The following is a 24682-nucleotide window of genomic DNA, read 5'->3' as shown; positions in this document are numbered from 1 at the left end:
CCTGTCAGTTTCTGTCATAATGGAGTATGGTAACTAATTTTCTTCTTCCAGTTCTCTAATCATCTGTTATTATACCGAATCTATTTAAATTATTGGTTTCAAGGCTTTCCACCAAATCCTTCCTCCCTCATTCAATCAATTACCTTGCCTTGTTACAATCCAGCCTGTGTACTCCCAAGACAGCAAACCTGTGTGCTTCCAGCCTGGCCTATGCATGTAATCTTAGAGGCTCGGGAGGCTGAGACAGGAGGATTGAAGTTCAAAGCCAACCTCAACAACATAACAAGGCCCTAAGCAACTTTGTGAGACTGTCTGAAAATAAAAATAAATAAATAACCAATTTTAAAAAGGGCTGGATTCAATACCTGGTACCAAAAAACTGAAAATAAAAATCTATGTCCTTCCATTCACCTGTAATCAGAACTTTGATAAGATCTATTTCTTTATCTCAGTACTGCCCTTCCCTGATACAATATCACAGACAAGTCATTATGTATTTTACAAATATGGAAAAGTGTACAGTCTGTCTTTCCCCAAGATTCCTGTCTTTCCTCCAACTCTGTAGATCACAAACTCCTTGAAGGCAAGGTCTAACACAAACAGACATACACATACACGCACACACACACACACTCACACACACATGCACGCACACCTGCATGCATGTATATGCTCACACACTTAAGTCTCCCAGAACCCAAGCAAGTGCCACATAAATGCTTGTGGTTGGCTGGGGATGTTGATAATAATGATGATGATAACTAGATGAGGCTTCTAAGTAGAACAGACTTGTAAGTAATGACTGCAATGAAGCAAGAATTTATGACACTCCTTATTAAAATTCTAACTGCATAACTAGACCTTAAGGTATATATTTTTCCCCTTTGGTGACACATACTGATTTACTCTCTCTAAAAATACCCTGGCAAAGAAATCTAAATCTCAAAGAACTGAGGAAGAAAATTTTCCACCAAACAGAAGAGACTAGTAAGAAACAAATCACAGCACCTTGGGAAGCCACAACATAGAGGTTTTTAACTCTGATGAGTCTCTAGTCTTTCAAAACAAAATGAGTTACAGTTTGTCAAGGGGGAAAAGTCCTTATGTCTGCAGCTTCTGACATCTTTCCCGCTGAAGTAGAAAGCAGTTATGGGATCAGCAGTGAACCCAGAGGAGAAATCTGGATCCTAGACACCCTCCTTCCACCACACACAAGCCTGTGACTTAAGTGAAGCACACAGTTCAAGGAGGCCCCAGTGTCTTCATCTGTAAATTTCTTATGCCCTGTGCAGTCCCTAGATTTTATGATGCTCTGAATTAAAAAAAAAAAAATGCACTTGCTTCAAACTTGGTTGACAGATGACAAAGCAAAAAGAAACAACACAATTATAGTGCTATAAAAGCAAGACAGTCCCCCCAAAAGCAAAAAAAAAAAAAAAAAAAAAAAAAGGCAATCTCTGTAGGATTTAGTTCACAACATGAGAGCAATCACAGCCCTGTCAAACAGCTATAAAACACCAAAACCTGCTGTGTTGGGTAAGTCACTTAACCTCTTTGGGCCTCAGCTTCTGCAATCATCAAGTGGTCTTTCAGAATTAATACCACCCTCTGAGTCCACAAGCTTGAGATGGTTTTTGTATAAACCATGTAGTACTTTTATGTTGTTGTTGCTATAATAATTTCTTTGTTAATCCTGTAATGCCTCATTCTATACCTTAAAATCATTTTACAGATGTAAATGACACTTAACATTTCACTCCTGTGTGGTTTTTCCATTCTCTTCCCTTGCTCTGGTTCTGCTATCATGTTCCTTACTCCTAATAATCAAGAGTTGACTGTATAATAATGAATTCTCCAATGCAACAAAAATGATAATTAGAATGCTGCTAAAGAGTAGAAGTTTTCAGGACTAGAATGCTGTTGATTCTCAGCAATCATCAGTGATTACAAATGTTTGAAACATTGAAAATAAAAATTCAGCAGAGAGCTATAGATAGGAAACAATAGTAAATTCAGTGAGATAAGACACAGGGCTAAATTTCAAATGTCTAATCATTAGAGAGAACTAGCACATTATGAAACACAATTCACCACAAAGTATTATCCAATGAATATTCCTGTCTTGGACACTGTAAAAAAAAAAAATGCAGATTATATGTAAAAGTCTATTCCAGCAGGGTACAGCTCAGTGGTAGAGCATACACAAGGCCCTGGGATCAATTCCCAGCAAACCCCCCCACACACCCACACACAAAAAAAGCTTTTTGCACAATAGAGCCAAAATATAATCCATTTGTGCAAATTAGCTTGTGTAGTATGCTGACTCTAGCCACTCTAATTGCAAAGAAATTTTAAATGTTCTGTCTCTGTTTCTAGCTTGATGTTTTCATTATGCTTCCCGATCATCAATGATAATGACACTGACTTTTAACAACACTGGAAGGTATGAATGGGTAAGATTGGGTGAAAGTTTCTGCAAATGGTTGAGAAAAATCTACTGTGGGCTAGAGACATTTTTTAGACATATTTATGAGACTGACTGATATAATCTCAAAATCGACAGGAATAGGATAGTAGATAAATGCACTATTGGGAAATTTAAAACCACAGATGGGTCCAGATAAGCTTAGTAATTTAGTAATTACTTCAGGCTTCAGTTTTAAGTTTCATCTGAAAGTCAAACTATAGAAACTACCGAAACTAGGAAACTAAAAATGGCAAGATATTTGGGAAAGCCATAAGCAACATCACTCACTAACAGAGAGTTTCTGTGAATTTTCTAAAGCCAGGTCCAAATTTGGCAGAGAAGCAAAAAGCAGCAATGAAAGCAGAAGAGGAAAAAGGCCCAGTGTCTTTAGAAATGATGTGCTCTGCCGCCACCTAGTGGTGCCACCGTGATTTCTAAACCCAAACAAGCACCTTAAGTCTCAGCATCTTGAGTCAGCACCGTGACTAACGGTTTGATTAAGGCTTTTCCCCTTGAAGTCAGCACTAATTCAGTAATAAATTTGTGTGCTAAAAATGTCCTAAAACATGTGGATTTAGAATCTAAATTAGACAAAGCACATACAGGAAGAAAGAACACTTCATCCTGTAACAAACCAGAGAAGGCTTGTCACCAGCTGGCTAAAAAGATTAGCAGCTCTGAGAAAACTTAATTCTGGGTTTATAAAACTTAAAATGTTTTAACTTCTGAAATTAAAAATAAACAAGCACCAAGAATGTTCTTGGACAGGAATGCAAAACTAGCATGAATAATTGGAGGAATCACCAAAAACAAAGAAAAATGTCAAAATGACATATTGGGGGGGCTGGGGTTTTAGCTCAATGGTTAAGCACTTGCCTAGTATATGTGAGGTAATGGTTTGATCCTCAGCACTGTATAAAATAAATAAATAAATAAATAAATAAAGGTATTGTGAAAAAAATGACACACTGGGGACAAAAGAATAGAGAATAACAAACAATGGCAGAAATCAGAAAAGAATCCTGTTACCACAGTGGACATCAAGCTAAATAGAGATCAAGTCATATTGTATATTATAAAAAAGAACATCCTTCAATAGGAATATGGCAGGCTGTGGATGTAGCTCCGTGATAGTGTGCCTGACTAACTGTGCAGGGCCCTGGGTTCAATCCCCAGCACTGGGAAGAGAGAGAGAGAGAGAGAGAGAGAGAGAGAGAGAGAGAGAGAGAGAGAGAGAGAGAGAGAGAAAGAAAGAAACCAGGAATATGACATAAGATAAGCTCATTATATTTAGGTAAACTATAGAAAACTTTATAAAAATCATAAAGGCGTGAATAATCTGAAGGAGACTCAAAAAAAATGAAGACAATAAGTAAAGGAGAAAAATTCATACAGCTGCTAATAGGAGATTTTTTTCTTCTTGTTCCCACATTCCCAGCTTAAGATGCTAACATTTACCAAAGGCTTATTATGGGTCAAGTAGTAGACCCAATTCTTGCCAAGATTCACCTCATTTCTCAAACAACCCTGTAAGAATGATACTGTAGGGGGTGGGGCTGTGGCTCAGTAGTAGAGTGGTTGCCTAGCACATGTGAGGCACTGGGTTCGATCCTCAGCACCCCATAAAAATAAATAAATAAAATAAAGGTATTGTGTCCATCTACAACTAAAAAAGATTTTTTTTAAAGAATGATACTGTATTATTCTCCCCATATTATAGATTCAACAACTGAGTTTTACAGTGTTAAAACCAAGATTGCTTCCAGAACAGATGGCAGGGCATTTCCCAGGCCAATTCACCCCCTTTACTAGAACTAATAGCTAAACTCTTATTTCCTAAGCAATATTTTTCCTGTTTTTTGGCAGATTATTCTCACATCTCAAAATCCTGAGATGACATCCTAAAAAGAAAGTATAAAAAGGGGGAGCACAGTGGGCCTCTTCCACCTAGATCATCTTAGGTATAAGATGTGGAGACAGAGGGCCTTAGAAATCACATTTTTTTTTTTTCCTTTTTCAAATGAAAGAACTGAGGCCTGGAGGAAAGAGGTCATACCCAAGGTCACACAGAAGAGCTCTACCTGGAAGCCAGATATTCAGACCCCAGCCTAAGGCTCTAGATGATTCTACATAAGTAACACCTTGACCACGCACTGGGACTAGAGATGAGAAAGTGTGCTGACTTTTCTGAGCTCGGTTCTGACCAGGTTTGCCCCAAGAACTCCGTCCTACCTGGCTGGCTTTCCTACTCTTGGGTCTGCTCATTCTTGATCTCAGAAGACCCCGATGTCCAAATTCACTTGATCCTTACATCTGCATAATTATGTTCCAACCCCCAGATGGTCCCACAGCTGCTTTGGTTCTTATTTTTCTTTTTTGAATTGTTTTGTTTTGTTTTGTTTTTTATTCTTTAAAGAGATGAGGTCTCTGTTACCTAGGTTTCATTTTAGGCCAAAGGCAAGGAAACCCAAGTGAAAAAGATTCACTATGGAAAATGCCCATGTGATTCAAAAAGACAAACTAGACATTGATTCAATATAGTAGGGGTTGTCAGTCTTATCCTTCACCCAGAAAAATATAAGCCCCTGGCAGTTTGGTTATTTCATTGCTTAGCTATATATAGTAGTAGGATAATAGGACTCAGTATCAGCACAACAAGAAACTTATTTCAGAAGAAAGGCCAACATCTCCCTTTTTAACTGCTTCAACCCCATTCTGCCCTCCCAGAATTAACATCCCCCCAAATCTTAGGGAGTCAAGGAATTAAGATCTTAGAGAAAATAGCAGAGTTGGTCTTTTTGTCTTCTCCTTTTGAAGTTTCCTTCTGTTATGGACAACTTATGTCCATTTTTTTTTTATCTTGGAATGGTCCATTATGTTGATATTCAATCTGATTATAATTCCATTTGGGTATGTGAAAACAATTAAGATGCCAATCAAGAGGAGAAGGCTTTGTTTTCAATATAAGATGGTATTAGAATCTCCCACAACTCAATTTTGAGAAATTTTTCATATCTGGTTCTTTTTGCTGATAGATTGAATTATTAGAGTAAAATTCCAGGCGAGATAAGAAGTAACATAACCGTTTAGCCTCCTGGCAAATTACATTCAGCACCCACTTTCTCAAAATGACAAATATCAAATCTTTCAAGTGGAAAAATCTTCCAAAGCACCAAGCCAATTGTGCAATGCAGCAAGTAGTGCAAGAAAGAGATCTTTCCCTCTATGTCTGCAGCAAAAAGTCTTATTACCATAAAGTAACATGATTCATAAGTACTACCACTGGTTCTGCAATTGAGTCCTTCTTGGAAGGCCACCAACATTTGACCTTAATAAAGCCAAAACTTCCACAAGTGTTATCTCTCTTTTTTATTTTCCCAAAAATGTATTTGCTATCTCCTTGCATCAGCACCTTGCCCAGTTAATATACAACATAAAAACAGGGCAGGGGAGTAAGACTAATGGCCTCTCTGAGTTCCCTCTATCATCATAAATCAAACTACTATTGCTTTTGAACAGAATATTCTAACAATGTTTACAAATGGGTGTTTCCTCTAGAATTTATAGTTTTGGGAGATGCAACCTGACAAATCACAACAGGAAGTACCCAAAGTGACCCAAGTCTCCTACTTTAGGCCAATTATAGTCCCTTCTCCCCCACACACATTTTTTTATTCGGGCGCTATAGTTTAACATAATGATGGGATTTGTTGTTATATATTCATACATGTACACAATTTAACAATATAATTTGGCCAATATCACTCCCGGCTCCCTTTTTTCTATTGATCTCCCTTTGATTTTCATGAGCTCCCCTCTCCACCTCTCTTTTCCTTTTTCCTCTCTAGTTTTTACATATGAAAGAAATTATAGTCCCTTTTAATTCCTTCTCTCTGCCAGGCACTAAGCATTCTAAAACCCCTTATAACAAATGTGCAGAGTCTGTACTATTAGTCCCATTTTATTGAGGTAGAAACTGAGAGCCCAAGCGCTTAAGCATCATGTCCAAGAAAATAGTGTCACTAGAATTCAAGCCCGGGTCTATTTCAAAGGCCAGGTATAAGATAAATCCAAATCAATATCTTACTGTGCATTTTGAGAGCTAAGAATAATTTTTATATTTTGTATTTTTTATATTTTATATATAAAAATATAGAAATGGTTAATGTAAAAAAAATGGTTTTAAAAACCCAAAATATTTCATCACTTGTGAAATTACACAGAATTCAATCAAATTTGTGTCCCTCAAGCTTGATGGTCATTGATTACATTTTGTCTAAGGTTGCGTTATTAAAATAGTTTTATTGAAATGATTCATATACCCTTAAATGTCACCTTTTTAAATTGTACAATTCAACATTTTTAGCATATTTACAGAGTTGTGCAACCATTACCAGCCAATTTGAGATCATTTTCATAATCTCAAAAGGAAAACTCCTAGGGGTTGGGGTTGTGGCTCAGAGGTACAGTGCTTGCCTAGCATGCATGAGGCACTGGGTTTGATCCTCAGCACCACATGAAAATAAAATAAAGGTGTTGTGTCCACCTTTATTTTATATAACTACAACTAAAAAATATATGCTATAAAAAAGGGGGAGGGAACTCCTAGCTTTTAGCTACCATGGCTATGTCCCCATCCACTCTTCCTGTTCTAAGCAACTACAAATCTACAGTCTGTCTCTACAAATATCCCATTTCTAGATTTGCATTATGAAAGGAATCATACAACATGTTCTTTTGTGACTGGTTTCTTTCACTTACATAATGTTTTCAAGGTCCATCCATGTTGTAGCATGTATTGATATAGCATTTTATTTTATTGTCAAATATTATTCCATTGTATTGATATACCATGTTTTATGTATCCATTCATCAGTTGATAGACATCAGAGCTGTTTCTACCTTTTGGCTATTGTGAATTATGCTTCTGTACATGCACAAGTTTCTCTGGCATGGCTTCATTTCTCTTGGGTAGATATCTACGAGTGAAATTACTAGGTGATACAGTAACTCCATGTTCAATTGAAGAACTGCCAGACCATTTTCCAAAGTGGTTGCTTCTTCACATTCTGGCCAATACAACATGATTTTTTTATTCCAAACATCTTAGGGGTTAGCTCTATTATGATAAAGTCCTCATTGTGTTTTTGATTTCCATTTTCCTACATATAGAGCATCTTTTCATGTGTTTTATTGACTATATTATCTTCCTTGAAGAACTGTGTATTTAGAACCATTGGCCATTTTTAAATTGGGTTATTTCCTTCTTTTATTATTAAATAATATTAAACTGTAAGGTTTTTATTTTGTTTGTTTGCTTTGAGCTACTGGAAATTGAACTCAGGGCTCGCATATGCTAAAGCATGATTTGTATGTTTGAGATAAAACATAATTTGCACTGGGCGTGGTGGCGCACACCTGTAATCCCCGCCACTCAGGAGGCTGAGACAGGAGGATTGTAAATTCAAACAGCCCCAGCAACAGCAAGACGCTAAGCAACTCAGTGAGACCCCGTCTCTAAAAAAAAAAAAAAAAAAATACAAAATAGGGCTGGGGATGTGGCTTGGTGGTTGAGTGCCCTTGAGTTCCATTCTCAGTATAAAAATATATATTATATATATATATATATATATATATATATATATATATATATATATATATACACACACACACACACACACACACACACACACATATATATATATATAATTTGCTACTGTATTCTTATTTAATGATGGCCATTGAAGTAAAAAGTTTTAATTTTGCTCAAGTCCAGTTTATCTATTTTTTCTTTTTATTGCTTATGCTTTTGCTGTCATATCTAAAAAAATATATATATGTAAGCCAAATTCAAAGACATAAAGATGTATCCTTATATTTCCTTCTAAAAGTTTTATAGTTTTAGCCAGGTATGATGGCACAAAACTGTAATCCGAGCGGCTCAGGAGGCTGAAACAGGAGGATCACCAGTTCAAAGCCAGCCTCAGCAAAATCGAGGGGCTAAGCAACTCAGTGAGACCCTGTCTCTAAATAAAACCCAAATTAGGGCTGGGGATGTGGCTCAGTGGTCGAGTGCCCTGGGTTCAATCCCCTATACCGTGCCTCCCCCCAAAAAGAGAGTTTCATAGTTTTAGCTCATACTTTTATATCTTTGATTCATTATGAGCTAATGTTTTATACATGGCATAAAGGTATAATTTCATTCTTTTGCATGAGGCTCTTCTGTTGTTTCAGTACCACTTACTTTCCCCCACTCTATGGTCTTGACACCCTTAGCAAGAAAACAATTGACAACAGACCAATGGATTTATTTCTGGACTCTCGATTGTGTTCCATTAATCTATATGCCTATCCTTACACCAGTACCACACTGTCTGGATTATGATAAATTTTTGGTAAATTTTGAATTTGGAAAATGTGAGTCTTCTTGCTTTGTTCTGTTTCAAGATTGCTTTTTAGCTACTCTGGGTTCCTTGAAATTCCATATGAATTTTAGAATTGGCTTGTCAATTTTTTTAAAATTTTGCATTAAATACGTAAATTATAATACTACCAACTTGACACTGAAAAATGCCTGTAATCCCAGTTACTTGGGAGGCAGAGAAAGAAAGATCCCAAGTTTGAAGTCAAGCTAGGCAACTTAGTAAGACCCTGTCTCAAAATAAAATTTAAGATGCTGGAATGTAGCTTAGTGGTACAATGTTTGCCTGGCATGTGTAAAGTCCTGAGTTCAATGCCCAGGACCAAATAAAAAAAAAAGTTTTTATAGTTTTAAAAGCTAAATTTTGCCCTTCTTTTGTTAAAAGTATTTCTAAGTATTATTCATTGCAATTGTACAGAATCAACAACTAATTTTTTCATATTGATTTTTTAAGCCTTCAACCTTGCTGAACTCATTAGTTTTAATAGTTTTCCTGGATTTCTACAGTCTTTCTACAGCATCATGTCATCTGTAAACACAGTTTTGCTTCTTCTTTTCCAGTTTGGGTACCATGTATTGAGTTTTCTTGCTAAGTACTTTAGTTAAAACCTCCAGTACAATGTTGAATAGAACTGGTAAGACTAGATATCTAAGCTGGGAATATAGCTCAGTGATAGGGGGCTTACCTAGCATATGCAAGGCCCTAAGTCTGATTCCCAGGAATGAAGAAAAAAATGGATATCCTTGTCTTATTCCTGATTTTAGAGGATAAGCATACAGTCTTAAAAAAAATGAAAGGAAAAAAAAACACAAAAAAAGTATTGCACGCCTAAGACATGTGAGTATTAGACTCTAGTACTGTCTTTCATCATTAAATATGATGTTAGCTGTGGGTTCTTCATCGCTGCTGTTTATCAGGTTAAAGAAATTCCCTTCTATGGGCATAGTGGTGCACACCTGTCAACCCAGCAACTCAGGAGGCTGAAGCAGAAGTATTGCAAGTTCAAGACTAGCCTCAACAACTTAGCAAAGACCCTAAGCAATTTAGCAAGAACCTGTCTCAAAAAAATAAAAAGGTTCAATGGTTAAGCATCCCAGGATTCAATCCAGGTACCAAAAAAAAAAAAAAAAAAAAAACTTCCCTTCTATTTGTTGAGTACATTATCATGAAAAACATGATAGATTCTGACAAGTGCTTTTTCTGTGTCTACTAAGATGATCATGTTATTTTTATTTTTTATTTTACTGATGCATTATATTATTTACATTAATTGATTTCTCCAATGTTAAACCATCCTTGTAGTCATGAAATAAATTCCAGTTATTTGTGGTATATAATTCTTTTTATACATTGCTGGATTCAGTTTGCTAGGTTTTTTGTTGTTTAGTTTTGTTAGGATTTTATTTCCACATTCATAAGAGATTTCGGTCTATGGTTTTCTTGTGATGTACTTATCTGGTTTTGGTATTCGTGTAAAGCCAGTCTCACATAATTATTTGAGCTGGGCACAGTGGCACCACAACTGCAATCCCAGCAACTTAAGAGGCTGAGGCAGGAGGATTGAAAGTTCAACGCCAGCCTCAGCAATTGAGCAAGGCCCTAAGCAATTTAGCAAGACGCTGTCTCAAAATAAAAAATGAAAAGGGCTAGGGATGTGGCACAGTGTTTAGCACCCCTGGATTCAATCACTGATACCAAAAAAATAAAATGAATTTATTTGAGACGTGCTTGCTCCAACTCAATGTTTTTAAAGAGTTTGTGAAAAACTGTACTACTTCTTCCTGAACTGTTTTGTAGATTTCAGTGGTCAAGCTAGATGAGTCTCTAAAGGGTAGACCCTGAAATTTTCTTTGTAGGTAGTTTTTTGTTACTAATTCAAATTCTTCATTTGTTATTGGTATATTCAGATGGTCTCCTTTTTAAATTATTTTTTAAATTGGAGATGCAACACCTTCATTTGTTTATTTGTTTGTTTATTTATTTTTATGTGGTACTAAGGATCAAACCCAGTGCCTCACATGTGCCAGGCAAGCACTTTACCACTAAGTCACAACCCAGCCCCTGTTCTCTCTTCTTGAGTCAATTTTGGCAGTTTCTTTCTTTTAAGGAATCTATTTCAGCTGTCTATTATTTATCATCAACTGCAGTTCTATTTCTTCTCTGTTTCATGTCTTTTGTTGTTGTTGTTCCTCTATACCTCCATTACTCCTTGATCTTTTTTTTTAATATTTATTTTTAGGTGTAGATGAACACAACACAATGCCTTTGTTTTTTTATGTGGTGCTGAGGAATGAACCCTGGTCCCGCCTGTGCTGGGCGAGTGCTCTTCCACTGAGCCACTATCCCAGCTCCACTCCTTGATCTTACTTTAAGTGAATATTTTTAATAAAATATTTAAAATTTTCAATGATTATTTCATTATATTTTTAGATTTTTTTTGTAGTTGTTCTAGCATTTACATATAATCCAAACTTATCAGAGTCAACTTCAGATTTACACTAGTTTAGTTTCACCAACATATAAAACATTACACCTAGCTGGGCACTGTGGCAAACATCAGTAATCCCAGCCACTTGGGAGGCCAAGATAGGAGGATCACAAGTTTGAGGCCAGACTCAGTAACTTAGCAAGACCCTCAGAAAATTAGTGAGACCCTATCTCATAAATAAAAAATAAAATAAAAAGGGCTGGGAATGTAGCTCAATGGTAAAGCATGCCTGGATTCAATCCATGGTACCAAAAAGAATAAAAAAAATTATACTTCTGTAAAATTCCATTCCCTTTCCCCTTTTGAAGGATATTATTGTTGGACATCTATACAGTACATCTATTAAATTTACATACCCAATAATTCATTGTCATAATTATTGCCTCACCATCTATCTATAGCCATTTCCTTAGTCCATTGATATCTCTGCTCACACCCATTTCTTTTGTGTTGTTACTGGCAAATATATTACAGGTACATTACATTTCTACCCATTATAAGCCAATAGTACATTATGTACATTTATTTTATATAATTGTTTCTTAAATCCAGTTAAGAGAAGAAAGCAGGAAGATATGCATTTATATTTTTTAAATATCTTTATTTTGTTTATTTATTTATTATGTGGTACTGGGGATCAAACCCAGTACCTCACACATGCTAAGCAAGCGCTCAACCACTGAGCCACAACCTCAGCCCTGCATTTACATTCTTTTATAATTATAATGATTACCCTTACCAATGCTATTTTTACCTATGAATTTAAATTACTGTCTGAGGTCATTTGCTTTCAGCCTGAAGAATTCCCTTAAAATTTTCTTGCAAGGCAGGTCTTTGAACAAAAAAAAATTCTCTCAGTTTTTAAACAAAAAACTGTTAAGATTTCATTTCACCTTCATTTTGAGATGTCCTTTTCCTCAATATCAGCTTCTGTAATCATTTGTAGACACATGATTTTCAGTTGATAGGATTTTTCTTCTGTCAGCTGTTAAAATTACTAGGCTCCCCTCTAATGAGTCTGTTTTTCTCTTTACACGTTCCAGTTTTTCTTCTTGTCTTTGACTTTCAGCATTTTTACTAGATGTATATTTTTGTGGATCTCTTTGAATTTATCCTACTCAGAGTTCACTGAGCTTTCTGGCTTTCCAAATGTATAGTTATTATTTTTAAAAAACTGGAGAATAGGAGTTTGTAATGAGGTTGCGGCTCAGTGGTAGAGCTCTTGCCTAGCATGTGTGAGGCACTGGGTTCAATCCTCAGCACCACATAAAAAATAAATAAATAAATAAATAAATAAATAAAATAAAGGTGTGTGTCCATCTACAACTAAAAATATACAGATGTTTAAAAAAAAAAACTGGAGAATAGTGGGCACAGTGGTACATACCTCTAATCCCAGAGGCTCAGGAGACTGAAGCAGGAGGATCATGAGTTCAGAGTGAACCTCAGCAAAAGTGAGGTGCTAAGCAATTCAATGAGACCCTGTCTCTAAATAAAATACAAAATAGAGCAGGGATGTGGCTCAGTGGTTGAGTGCCCCTGAGTTAAAAATAATAGAAAATAATAAAAAATAAAACCTGGAGAATTAGATAAACTCCATGCTTATATAAATACATCAAAGTATACTCTACTGTCATGTATAACTAAAAAGAACAAATAAAAATTTTAAAAACTGGAGACATTTCAGCCATAGTTTGTTCAAATTTTTTTCTGCTCCTTTTTCTCTTCCTGCTGCTCTCATTATGCACTCACTGTTGTGCTTAATGATTTCCCACATTTCTAGAGGTTCTGCTCATTTATCTTCATTATTTTCTTTTCCCCACATGTCAACTTTCATAATCTCTATTAATCTATTTTCAAATTCACTAATTCTTTCTTCTGCCAATTCAAATTTACTATTGAGTTCCTCTAGTGAATTTTTTATTCCAGTTATTGTACTTTCAACTCCAGAATTTTCATTTGGCTCTCTTTTATAATTCCTATCTTTTTGCTAATAATTCTCCATTTGATGCAACAGAATCATAATTTCCTTTACTTCTTTGTCATCATGCTTTCTTTTAGTCCTGTGAACACATTTATAATGACTTGGAGGGGTTAGTTTTTGTTTTCTAGTACCCAAGAGTGAACCCAGGGGCACTCAACCAGTGAGCCACATCTCCAGCCCTTTTTACATTTTAGTTTTGAGACAGGGTCTTCCTAAATTGCTTAGGACCTCACTAAGTTGGCAAGGCTGTTTTGAACTTGTGATCCTCCTGCCTCAGCCTACTGAGCTGCTGGGATTACAGGTGTGCACTACCATACTCACCCCTATAATGACTTATTTGAAGACTTTTTTTGTTAAATCTAGCCTCCATTCACTCTCACAAGCAATTTCTTTTTTTTTTTTTTTGGGGGGGGGGATGATCACAAGCAATTTCTATTGCCAGATTCGTTCCACTGTATAAGTCTTACTTTCTTGTTTCTTTGTATGACTCATAATTTTTGGTTGGAAATTGGACATTTCAGATAATATACTGCAACAACTCCAGGGACTGGAACGCCCTCTCCAGACCTTATTATTTGCTTGTCTATTAGTTCAATGACTGACTAGATTATTTTAACAAAATCTATTTCACCCACATAGCATTAAGGAGGTGTAGCTTTGGGTTCCCAAAGCTTTAGGTTCGCCCATAGTCCCTTTGGTATGACAGTGGCTTTAGAAGGGCTCTCTTCTCTCCTTCCCATGACTACATTCATTGTGGCTTATTGATCTATTATTTTCAACAATGCCCAAGGCATAACTTATTATACATACTAATCCTATCAAACTATGATTGTTTTGAGGGAACTGTTTCCGAGGTCAATATTTGATATTTGTTCTAACCCCAGAAGGGCTCCTCCCCTTTGTCTTGTTTCCTTATTATTTCCTGCAAAATGAAACACTTTCTGTCTAAGCTATATTAATATTAAATTCACAAATCTCCTCCCAATTGCTCTTTTTTTTGAATGTTCAAGATTGGGTTGGCAAAGACTGAATGTTGTCTCTGATATGAGGATGTTAATCCATAATGGGGATGGGCAAGGGGAGCATGGGAGGAATGGAGGAACTTTAGATAGGGCAAAGGGGAGGGAAGGGAAGAGAATGGGCATAGGGGTAGGAAAGATGGTGGAATGAGATGGACACCATTACCCTAAGTACATGTATAAAGACACGAATGGTGGGACTCTACTTTGTGAACAGCCAGAAACATGAAAAATTGTGCTGTATATGTGTACTATGAATTGAAATACATTCTACTGTCATATATAACAAATCAGAGTAAATAAATGAATTTTTAAAAATGGGTTGGGATGAGGCAGAGGAAAAAGGTGAGTGTGAAGCTTAGAGTTAGGATTAGAGTTTTGGGGGCTGGGGTTGTAGCTCAGTGATAGAGCTCTTGCCTGGCACATGTAAGGCACTGGGTTCAATCCTCAGCACCACATAAAAATAAATAAAATAAAGATATTGTGCCCACCTATGACAACAACAAAAATTAAAAATAAAAGAATGAAGGTTTGGGATTTAGAAATGAGATTGGTGTTAGGTGTCAGGATAAGTAGTCTGGGGTGAGGGTGAAGGTGAGTGGTGGTCAGGGTGGTGATGGGTTTGAGTTAAGGTAAGTTTTGGGTTGATTTGGGGTTAGAAAGTTATTTGGGTATCATGGCTGTGTTAGAGAAGAGGTTGGTGCTGGGAATTTCATTTTGTGGGTTTTTTTTAGTGATTAGGGCATAAAATATAGTGAAAAGGCTCATGTTAAATATGAATAATTTGGGTTGAGGGTACTAAGCCATAAATCTCTAGGAATTAGGGAGGCAGGCTGGGGAGGGACCTTAGCTGAGAACTCTCCACTTAGGAAATGGGACCTCAACTGCTTGTCCTTATCTATGTTCTCTTTTCCCTATATGTACTCCAGATCCATTGCAAAGTTCAACTACCTTCATCCACGGCATTTTTCTTTCTTTCTTTTTTTAACTTCTAATTTTTTTATTTGTTCTAATTAGTTAGTTATGCATGACAGTGAAATGCATTTTGACATATTGTACACCAATGGAACACAACTTCTCATTCTTCTGGCTGTACATGGTGCAGAGTCACTCCAGTAGTGCAATCACATATGTATATAGGGTAATAATGTCTGTCTCATTCTACCATCCTCCTATCCCACAGCTCCTCCCTTCTGCACAAACCATAATTCCTTCATTCTTCTATCCCCCAGCCCCACTATGGATCAGCATCAGCTTATCAGAGAAAACATTCGGCTTTTGATTTTGGGGGAGTGGCTTATTTCACTTAGCATGATATTCTATAGTTCCATCTATTTGCCTGCAAATGCCATAATTTCATTCTTCTTTCAGGCTGAGTAATATTCCATCATATATATATATATAAAATCACATTTTCTTTATCCATTCATCTGTTGAAGGGCATCTAGGTTGGTTCCAGTTTAGCTGTTGTGAATTGTGCAGCATTTTCTTCCACTTGCCACCCACCATTTGCCACCCAGATATTCACCTACACCCACTGCCCTGTCTGCCCAACCTGTGATGCTTGCAGAACTTCAAATTTTTCCACTATTTTCAAGTGTGTATAAACTGCTCCACACTGCTTTGCAGATGAAGTTACTTCCTTTGGGTTTTTGGTTGGTTGGTTGGGTTTTGGTGCTAGGGACTGGACCCAAGGCACCCTGCAGGCACTCTATCACTAAGCTATACCCCAACCAGGAGCTCTCTGTTTTAATGCCAGCTTCTACTCTCAGCCAAAATCCCTGAGCCAGGGATATGGGGATGGGGAAGGGGCCCATGGCAAGCTTCTCTGTGAGTGATATCCCTGACTCTAGGACTAAGTACTTCATGGAGGGGGACAGGTGGGGACACACTAGCTCAAGGTCTCAGCTTGCCTATCCTGCTGTGGAACTAACCCCTCATAATCCAGGATGGAGACAAAAGCAGTTAGGGCTGAAGTTATTTCAATATGCCAAGCCCTGTTCCACAAATAGGGACTAACTGGAAGAAGGGAGCCCCATCTCTGAGATGCAATCACCCAGGACTTAGCCTCAGCAACAAATAAGTCTGGTTAAGATGAGAAACAGTGAAGTTCTAAGAAAAGAGTAATCTTGGTCCAAACACCACTGCCTCTCACCTTTCTTACCAATTTTCATACTTTTTTCTTAAATAAATATATCACCATTTGCTGTTTTACCTTTGGACATTTCCAAAGGGTTTAAATAGTTGTTAATAATTTTCACCAGTTTTGCAAGAAAATGGGTCAATGGAGCTCCTTAACACCATCATGCTGGAATTCCAATCAGGTCTAAGGCTGCTTTTGTGTATAACAACAGAATTGAAGAGCTGAGTAAATCCAGCAGAGATCCTATGGCCTGCAAAGTTGAGAAGCTTGACTATGTGGCCCTACTATACGGAAAAAGTCTGCCAACCCCTGACTTAAGTTACTGCTGCCAATGCTACTGATCCATGAACCAAACTGAGTAGTAAAGACTCAAATTACTTAGTCCAAAATCTACCAAGCACAGTGGTGCACGCCTGTAATCCCAGCCTCTCACAGGCTGAGGCAGGAGGATTGGGAGTTCAAAGCCAGCCTCAGTAGCATAGTGAGGCTCAGAGAAACCCTGTCGCAAAATCAAATATAAAAAATGGGCTGGGAATATGGCTCAGTGGTTAAGCACCTCTGGGTGCAAGCTCTGGTACAAAAAAAAAAATCTTTGTGGTATTTTGTAGATACAGGCAAAATACCAGTGTTTTTTCTATGCCAACAATAAACACAGAAGATTTATGTGACCTCTGATCACCAAGAAGTATGTAAGAGCCAGGCATGGTGGTGCACACCTGTAATCCCAGTGACTCAGGAGTCTAAGACAGGAGAAGCACAAGTCTGAGGCCAGCCTAAGCGACTTAGTAAGGCCCTGTCTCAATATAAAAAATAAAAAGGCCTGGAAATGTTGCTCAATGGTTAAGTGCCCCTGGATTCAATCCCCAGTACCAGAGAGAAAGAGAGAGAGAAAGAGAGAGAGAGAGAGAGAGAGAGAGAGAGAGAGAGAGAGAGAGAGAGAGAAGTGTGTGGTGTGTGTTTGTCGGGATTTCCTTCATGAGTAACTAATCAATTAGTCAATTCTTTTCTGCAGCAGACACCAGCTGGATGTCCTCTAATTCAATTCGATCCTGATATTGTTTACCTAGAGAACTCAATCTAGAGGCAATTCAGATCCCACAGGTTGAGGTCTCAGTCCCACAGACTGTCTCCCCCATAGTAGCCAATCACTTGCCCCTGAATTTTTTTGTTTGTTTTTGGTACTGGGGATTGAACTCAAGGACACTCAACAACTGAGCCACATCCCTGCCCTATTTTGTATTTTATTTAGAGACAGTCTCACTGAGTTGCTTAGCGTCTTGCTTTTGCTAAGACTGGCTTTGAATTCGTGATCCTCCTGCCTCAGCCTCCTGAGATGCTGGGATTACAGGTGTTCACCACTGCTCCGGGCCCCAGGATGTTCTACCTGTGCTTCAGACCAATCAGATATAAATCAGAGTTCACACCACCTCTCTTTGGGGTGTACTTCACCAATCTCTGGGAAACATTTATGTTTACCTATTTATTAAAAAGGATATTGTAAGGGCAACAGATGAAAAAACACAAGACATGTGGGAAGAGGCACAGAGCTTCCATGCCCTTTCCTAGGTAGGACACCACCTCCTAGGAACCCCTTGCAGCTTCAGCTGGAAGCTGAAGATTTGGAAGCTCTATACATCCTGTTCTTCTAAGGGGTTATGGAGGCTTCATTACACAAGAATGATTGATTACATCTTTAGCCAAATACCTTTAGCCCCTCTCCCCTCCTCCAGGTTAGGTGGAGCTGAAAAACTCCAATCCTCTAATGGTTCCTTGGTCTTCCTTGTGATCAGCTCCTATCAAGATAGGAGCTACCTAGTCAATTCATTACCATACAAAAAGCCACTTATCACATCAGAGATTCCAAAGACTTTAGTTGTGGTATGCCAGGAAATCAGACCAAATACATATTCTACAATGTTACAGGTACCTGCCTCACCGAGTTATTGTGAAGGTTAAAGTATGAATGTCAGGGGTGGCAAACACCCATAATCCCAGCAATTCAGGAGGCTGAGGCAGGAGGATCGCAAATTCAAAGCCAACCTCAGCAATTTAGCAAGGCCCTAAGCAACCTAGCTACATCCTCTCTCAAAATTAAAAAATAAAAAGGGATGGGCATGTGACATGTGATTCAGTGGTTAAGCCCTTGGGTTTAATCTCCAGTACAAAAAAAAAAGTGAGTACCTGACCCTTCAACAAAGTGATAGTTGTTATATCAGGCTGGACACTGTATGGAAAGTATTAGATACTCTCTCTTAAAGAGCTTTTTGAGCTTTTTGTTTGTTTGCTGGTTTTGCCCGACGGTAGTCCCAGGCTAAATAGTTTGAGGCATAATGATTACAAATTCAAGACCAGCCTCAGAAATTTAGTGAGGCCCTAAGTAACTTAGTGATACCAATACCTGGGATCTATAACATTACCTGGGGTGGGGGACAACTCCCTTGAGTTTAAGTTAAAACCTGACACTGTAAACCAGAATTCTCTACCACGGAAGCTTCCAGCCTCCACCAATAACAATGAATGAAAATAACCCTTAGAAATGCTAAACCCAAGCGAAAGAGCCCCAAGCGAAAAAGCAGTAATTAGCTTTAACTTGTGGATTTGGGCCTGTATGGCCCCTTCCGGTTCTCACGGTCTCTATCAATGCCCAGAGGAGAATAAAACAGAATCCCTTAAGCTTCCATCTCGACTGTCACCGCGACCCGGGCTCCCCAGTAGGTGCCGGATGCGGGGACTCAGCGGGGCTCCCTTCGCCTCAGCCCGTCGGGGCTACTGGCCAGTTACCTCGCAATTGAACTCCATCTCGGCGTCCATGGTGACGATCCGCACTGTGAACGTCTTGGGCTGCTTCCTCTTGAGCGAGCTGAAGCTCATGCGGGAAGCGATGGCCCCGGCCATGGCGCGGGGCTCAGGCCTGGGACCCTCGCGCCCCAAAGCCTGTGCTCTGGACCTGTTAGCCCCCCTGGAGGAGTTGCACAGGCCTCAGGGCCACCATGGTGGCCGGCTGGCCGGCCCAAGAGCGAGCTGGGTTGCGTGGGTCCCCAGCGGCCAGCATGGGCCGCGAGGACCCTGCCCCCAGAGCGAAAAAGGGGAGTTGGGGGGCAGGCCCTGACGGCGACAAGGGGCAGACGCTAGCAGGAGCCGACGGGGCGGGCGAGGCCCGACACTCCGAGACTGGAGTCGGGGACGCCGGGCACGCCCGGGAACAAGAATCCTAGACAGCGGCCGCCCAGACCCGGCGCGCCTCTGGGGTGCCGACGGGGGTCGCGGGGCCGCGCCGCAGCAGGGCACGCACGCGCGCGCGTGGCTGTCACCGTCCTCGCTCCGCGCGCCCGCGGGAAGCGTACCCGGCCCGCAGCTCCCAGCCTGCTCCCCGCCCCGCCCTCAGGCTTCCCCGAACGCTACACACGTCTCAACCTAACACGTCAGTTCTTTCCCAGACGCCTTGATTGGTTGACAACTCCAAAGAAAACAGGACTTTAACTTCGTCCCGCCTCTTTTAGGGCGACTCCACCAATTGGAAGTTTAACTCTGCCGGGAGGCGCTGACCTGTGCTCAGCGTTGAGTGGCTACAGCAGCAGTCACTCCGAACGCTTTTGTTCCTAGAGGGCACGCCTACTCTAGCAAGACTGGTTGAGACGGCGTAACGCCGCGCGCCTTTCCCGGGAACCTAGGTAGAGACAGGTCCCTGCGGCTCTGGAATGAGTCGCTCCCAGATCAAAGAGATACTGCGGTCCAACAAAGTACGCGCCGTAAGCGGCGCCCCGAGGGAGCGCGTTTCGGACACCCGGCGAATATTTCTATGTAGCACTTAACGACTTACTCACTTCTATGTTTGTCAAACTTTTACAACCCTTCTGGAGGCCTAGTAGGTTGCCGGCCCTTTCCCGCCTGATCCTTCTGCTTCTCTGTAAAAGAATTACAGTTGCCAAAGGGGAGTAATGACTGTATCTACTTCATGGAGCAGATGAATTTCAGAGTGTTTAGTTACATATAAAGCCTTAGAGCAGAAACTGGCACATACTAGGTTGAATTCTATTAAATTGCTCTGTTTGTAGAACAAAAAGGGTGGGAAGGCTGGTGGAGTGGCGCACACCTGTAATCCCGGCCGCTCTGGAGGAGGCTGGGATTACAGGAGACAAGAGTATCCCAAATTCGAAGCCAGACTCAGCAACTAAACGCAAGCCCGAACAACTTATTGAGACTCCATCTCAAAAATAAATAAAACAAATAAAAAGGGCTGGGGATGTAGATGAGTTTAACTCCCAGTTTAAAAAAAAAAAAAGTGTGGGGCGGGAAATGAAAATATATATCATGAGGATCGCAAATTCAAAGCCAGCCTCGCAATTTAGCGAGGCCCTAGGTAACATAGTGAGACTCTGTCTCAAAAAAAAAGGGGGTGGGGGGTGGGAAGGGGGGCTGGGGATGTGGCTGAATGATTAAGCACTTCTGGGTTCAATTCCTGGTTTAAAAAAAAAAGAAATGTATTTCATGTTATACCCTCTATGATTTGTTTTTAACCATGTGCAGGTGTATTTTTTAACGTCATCAAGAGATATAACGTGAATAAGAAGGGTATGCTTTTTTATATTTTTTTAAATTTTTTTTAATTTTTAGATAGAATCTTGCTATTTTTCCAGGCTAACCCAGAACTCCTTGGCTCAAGTGATCCTTCTGCCTCAGTTTCCTGAGTAGCTGAGATTACATCCTTGGACACACTAGACTCAGCTTTAATTCAATTTTAAAACAGCTTTTAGTGGTGGAACAGAGACAACTTGCATGTGTTCTGACTGAATAGTAACACTCCAGAAGTGTTAGTTGTGGTAGCATCACCCTTACTCTATAGATGAAGAAATTGAGGCTCAGCATAATAGAGTCTCTTGCAGACTATCACCTAGAATAGGAGGCAAAGTTAGGGTTCAAACCCAGGTCTACCCCACCAGAGCCTGCTGATATTACCCACTGTGCTGCCCTGATTGAGGCTTCTAAATTCTTCTATCTGCAGCTTTAAGATACCCTGAACCTCAGTTCTGAAATATTCAGCAGACACAGTGTTATAACTGTGCTAATAGCATAAATTTTGCTCCTTTGCACCCCCGCAGTGCCAGGAAGCACCAGCCAGGACCCCAGGAATCATTTACTGGCTCACCCAATGGAGGCTGCTATTGCAAAATTTTATGTCCTTCATACCACTAGCAAATTCCTGCCACCAAACTGCTCAGGGAACTATGGACTTGGTGTAGGAGTGTCTTCATTTTCATGCCTTCAATTTTTCCCTGCAGGTAGGAGAACCAGGCTGGATTCTCCTCTGGGCTCCCCACGGGGAAGAAAAATCAGGTCTTTTAACCCAGGGCTAAGGAGGCTGTCCGAAAATAAGTGAATTTGAGAAACCACTGAGGAGCAGCAAAAAAAAAAAAAAAAGTGGATCAAACAGCAGGGGCTAAGAAACATCAGTGACCAGTATAACCACTCATTTTTATAGAAGACTAAGTGCTAGTTGCTGAGCTAATTGGCAAAACATACCCAATTTAAAATTCCTGGAGGACGTCCAGGAAGGTTCTGGATCTCATAAAGGAGGGCCAAGAATAAAAATAGATATGATGAAAAATCATTGATATTTAAAATTCCCTTTACAAAGAATAAAAAAATACATAATAGTTACCAGGTAGAGATTGAAGAATAATTTTGGGGGTGGGGATTACTTATTTATTTTATGTATGTGTGTTGATATTTTTTTTTTGACAGGCTCTCATTATGCGGCCCAGGCTGCCTTTGAACTCCTAGGCTCAAGTGATCCTTCTCATGAATAATTCAGGTTGAGCACATCAAAATCTGATACACACAGATACCACATAATAAATATCTCTGGAATGAATGAGGGAAAGATGTGAGGAAATGGTTACAGTCTTAGCTGTGGTCTGGACAATATTAATAGTGATCATATATAATTGCTTACCATACAAAACCCTGTGAAGTAGCTAGGCATGATGGAGCATGCCTATAATCCCAGCGGCTCCGGAGGCTAAAGCAGGAAAATCACAGATTCAAAGCCAGCATCAGCAATTTAGCAAGGCCCTGAGCAACTTACCAAGACCTGTCTCAAAAAAAAAAAAAAAAAAAAAAAAAAAATGGGCTGAGGCTGTGGCTCAGTGGTTAAGCACCCTTGAGTTCAATCCCTAGTACAAAAAAAAAAATGTGAAGTGTTCTGCATGCTTTAAAAATCCTATTGGCATGATGGTGCACATCTGTAATCCCAGTTACCCAGAAATCCCTTACTGACACACCTAGTTGAGCTACTGCTGTGGAGGATGAGACAGGAGGATTTAAAGTTTGAGGATAGCCTGGGCAACTTAGACCTTGTCTCAAAATAAAAACAAAACAGGTTAGGATTTAGCTCAGTAACAGAGTGCTTGCCTAACATGTGAGATCCTGAGTTCCATCACTAGTGCTGGGGGTGTAGCAGGGGATGATTTTTGGTTATTATCAGTTTATATGTCAAGAAATTAGATAAGGCTGAAATAAAGTCATTTACCCAAAATTGTAATTTGGGTAAATTATGATTATAATTTACCCAAATTACATATAGTTATGTCGCAGTTTGTATCTAGGACTAGTTTAATCCATAGCTCACCTGATTTACATTTTGTTCCTCCAATCTTCAGAAGCTCAGGGATTCTCAAAGGTGATCTCTGTCCCATAGGTGACATTTGGCCATGTCTAAAGACTGTTTTGATGGTCACAACTGGATGTTCCTGCCTTCTACAGATAAAAGCTAGATGTGCCATTAAACAACCTAAAATGCACATGATACCTCCACACAAACAACAAAGACCTATCCAGATCAAAGTGACAATAAAGCCAAAGTTAAAAAAAAAAAAAAACCCTGCTACAGAGCAATAATTCTTCCATCTTTTAAAGTCAGAAACAATGGAATCAAAGTACCTCACTCCTCAAGGGAGTACATATATATAAACAATTTTGCATGTTTTAGGGGGTTCATGGAAAGACCCATCCAAAGCATGTCTATGAACTCCAGTGTGTTAGTCAGTTTTCTGTTACTGTAACAAAATACCATAGGTAATCAATTTCTGATAAATTAGGGCAGAGAGAATGTAGTGGAGTAAAGCTATTCACCTTATGACCAGGATGTAAGAGAAGATAGAGGAGGAATGAGAGGGTCCCATTTCCCTCTTCAAAGGCATGTTCCTAATGACCAGAAGACTTCCCGTTAGGCCCTACCTATTAAACAGTTCCACTACTTTCCAAATGCTTCAGGCTGGAGACTAAGCCTTTGTATGTTTCTTTGTTGTTGGTTTCGTTTTGTTTTTGCAGTGCTGGGGTCAAATCCAGGGCTTCGCAAATCTAGACAAGTACTCCACGGCTTCATACTCCCCTAGCGCAGGGACTAAGCCTTTAGCATAAGGGCCTTGGGAGGACATTGAAGATCCAAATGTAGCACCCAGATTAAATCAACTCATCATACAAATGCCATGAGTGAATTTTAGATTGTGATTCCTCTGCCAAAAACTGCCCTTTCATTCTTTCATTTCTGGCTACTTTCAGAATTACTTTCACTACACATTGGCATGAAGCCAGCATCCTGCACCACAACTGTCATAAGTAACAGCCCCAGGGAGCTCTGACTGTCTTTATTGTAGAGATTTAGCTGACAGTTTCATTCAGCCTCCTTTCAGTGGAGACTCATGAGAAAAAAAGACTTTATGCACCAGCACTTCTATCTTTCATCTAATCCAGGTCTGGGGCTGTGGCTCAGTGGCAGAGCGCTTGCCTAGCACGTGCGAGGCCCTGGGTTCAATCCTCAGCACCACACAAAAAATAAAGAAATAAAGGCTAAAGTAATCCACATGCATTATAAAAAAGATACAGAGGACTGTTGTTGTAGCTCAGTGGTAGAACACCTGCCCAGCATGTGTGAGGCACTGGGTTCAATCCTCAGCATCAAATAAAAATAAATAAAATAGAGGTGTTGTGTTCATCTACAACTAAAAAATTTAATAAATAAATAAATTATTTTTTAAAAATAAAGATATTAGGCTGGGGGTGTAACTCAGAGGTAGAGTACAGACTCAGCATTTGTGGGTTCCATGTCTAGCAACAAAAAAATAAGAAGAAACTGAAAACTATATACCTCTAAAATTATC

At 39.4% G+C, this 24682-nt stretch overlaps 1 protein-coding gene across 5 annotated transcripts in view; it reads right to left on the bottom strand.

Moving 5' to 3' along the window:
• Positions 1-19929, bottom strand: part of Nf2 (NF2, moesin-ezrin-radixin like (MERLIN) tumor suppressor) — an 86885-nt gene extending 66956 nt beyond the window's left edge. For 4 of the 5 annotated variants that reach the window (XM_005336057.5, XM_005336056.4, XM_040291979.2 and 1 more), the window contains exon 1: positions 19305-19928. In XM_005336057.5, the coding sequence (XP_005336114.1) occupies positions 19305-19418 (114 nt within the window). In that variant the 5' untranslated portion in view covers positions 19419-19928. Of the gene's footprint in view, positions 1-19304 lie in introns of all 5 variants that reach the window. The other variant, XM_021733772.3, reaches the window with a different exon arrangement.
• Between the last annotated feature and the right edge of the window lie 4753 nt (positions 19930-24682).

Source organism: Ictidomys tridecemlineatus, chromosome 2, assembly GCF_052094955.1.
Source record: "Ictidomys tridecemlineatus isolate mIctTri1 chromosome 2, mIctTri1.hap1, whole genome shotgun sequence".
Taxonomy (NCBI): Eukaryota; Metazoa; Chordata; class Mammalia; order Rodentia; family Sciuridae; genus Ictidomys; species Ictidomys tridecemlineatus.
Note: the sequence above shows the minus strand (reverse complement) of the source record. Positions and strands in the feature narration are given on the sequence as shown.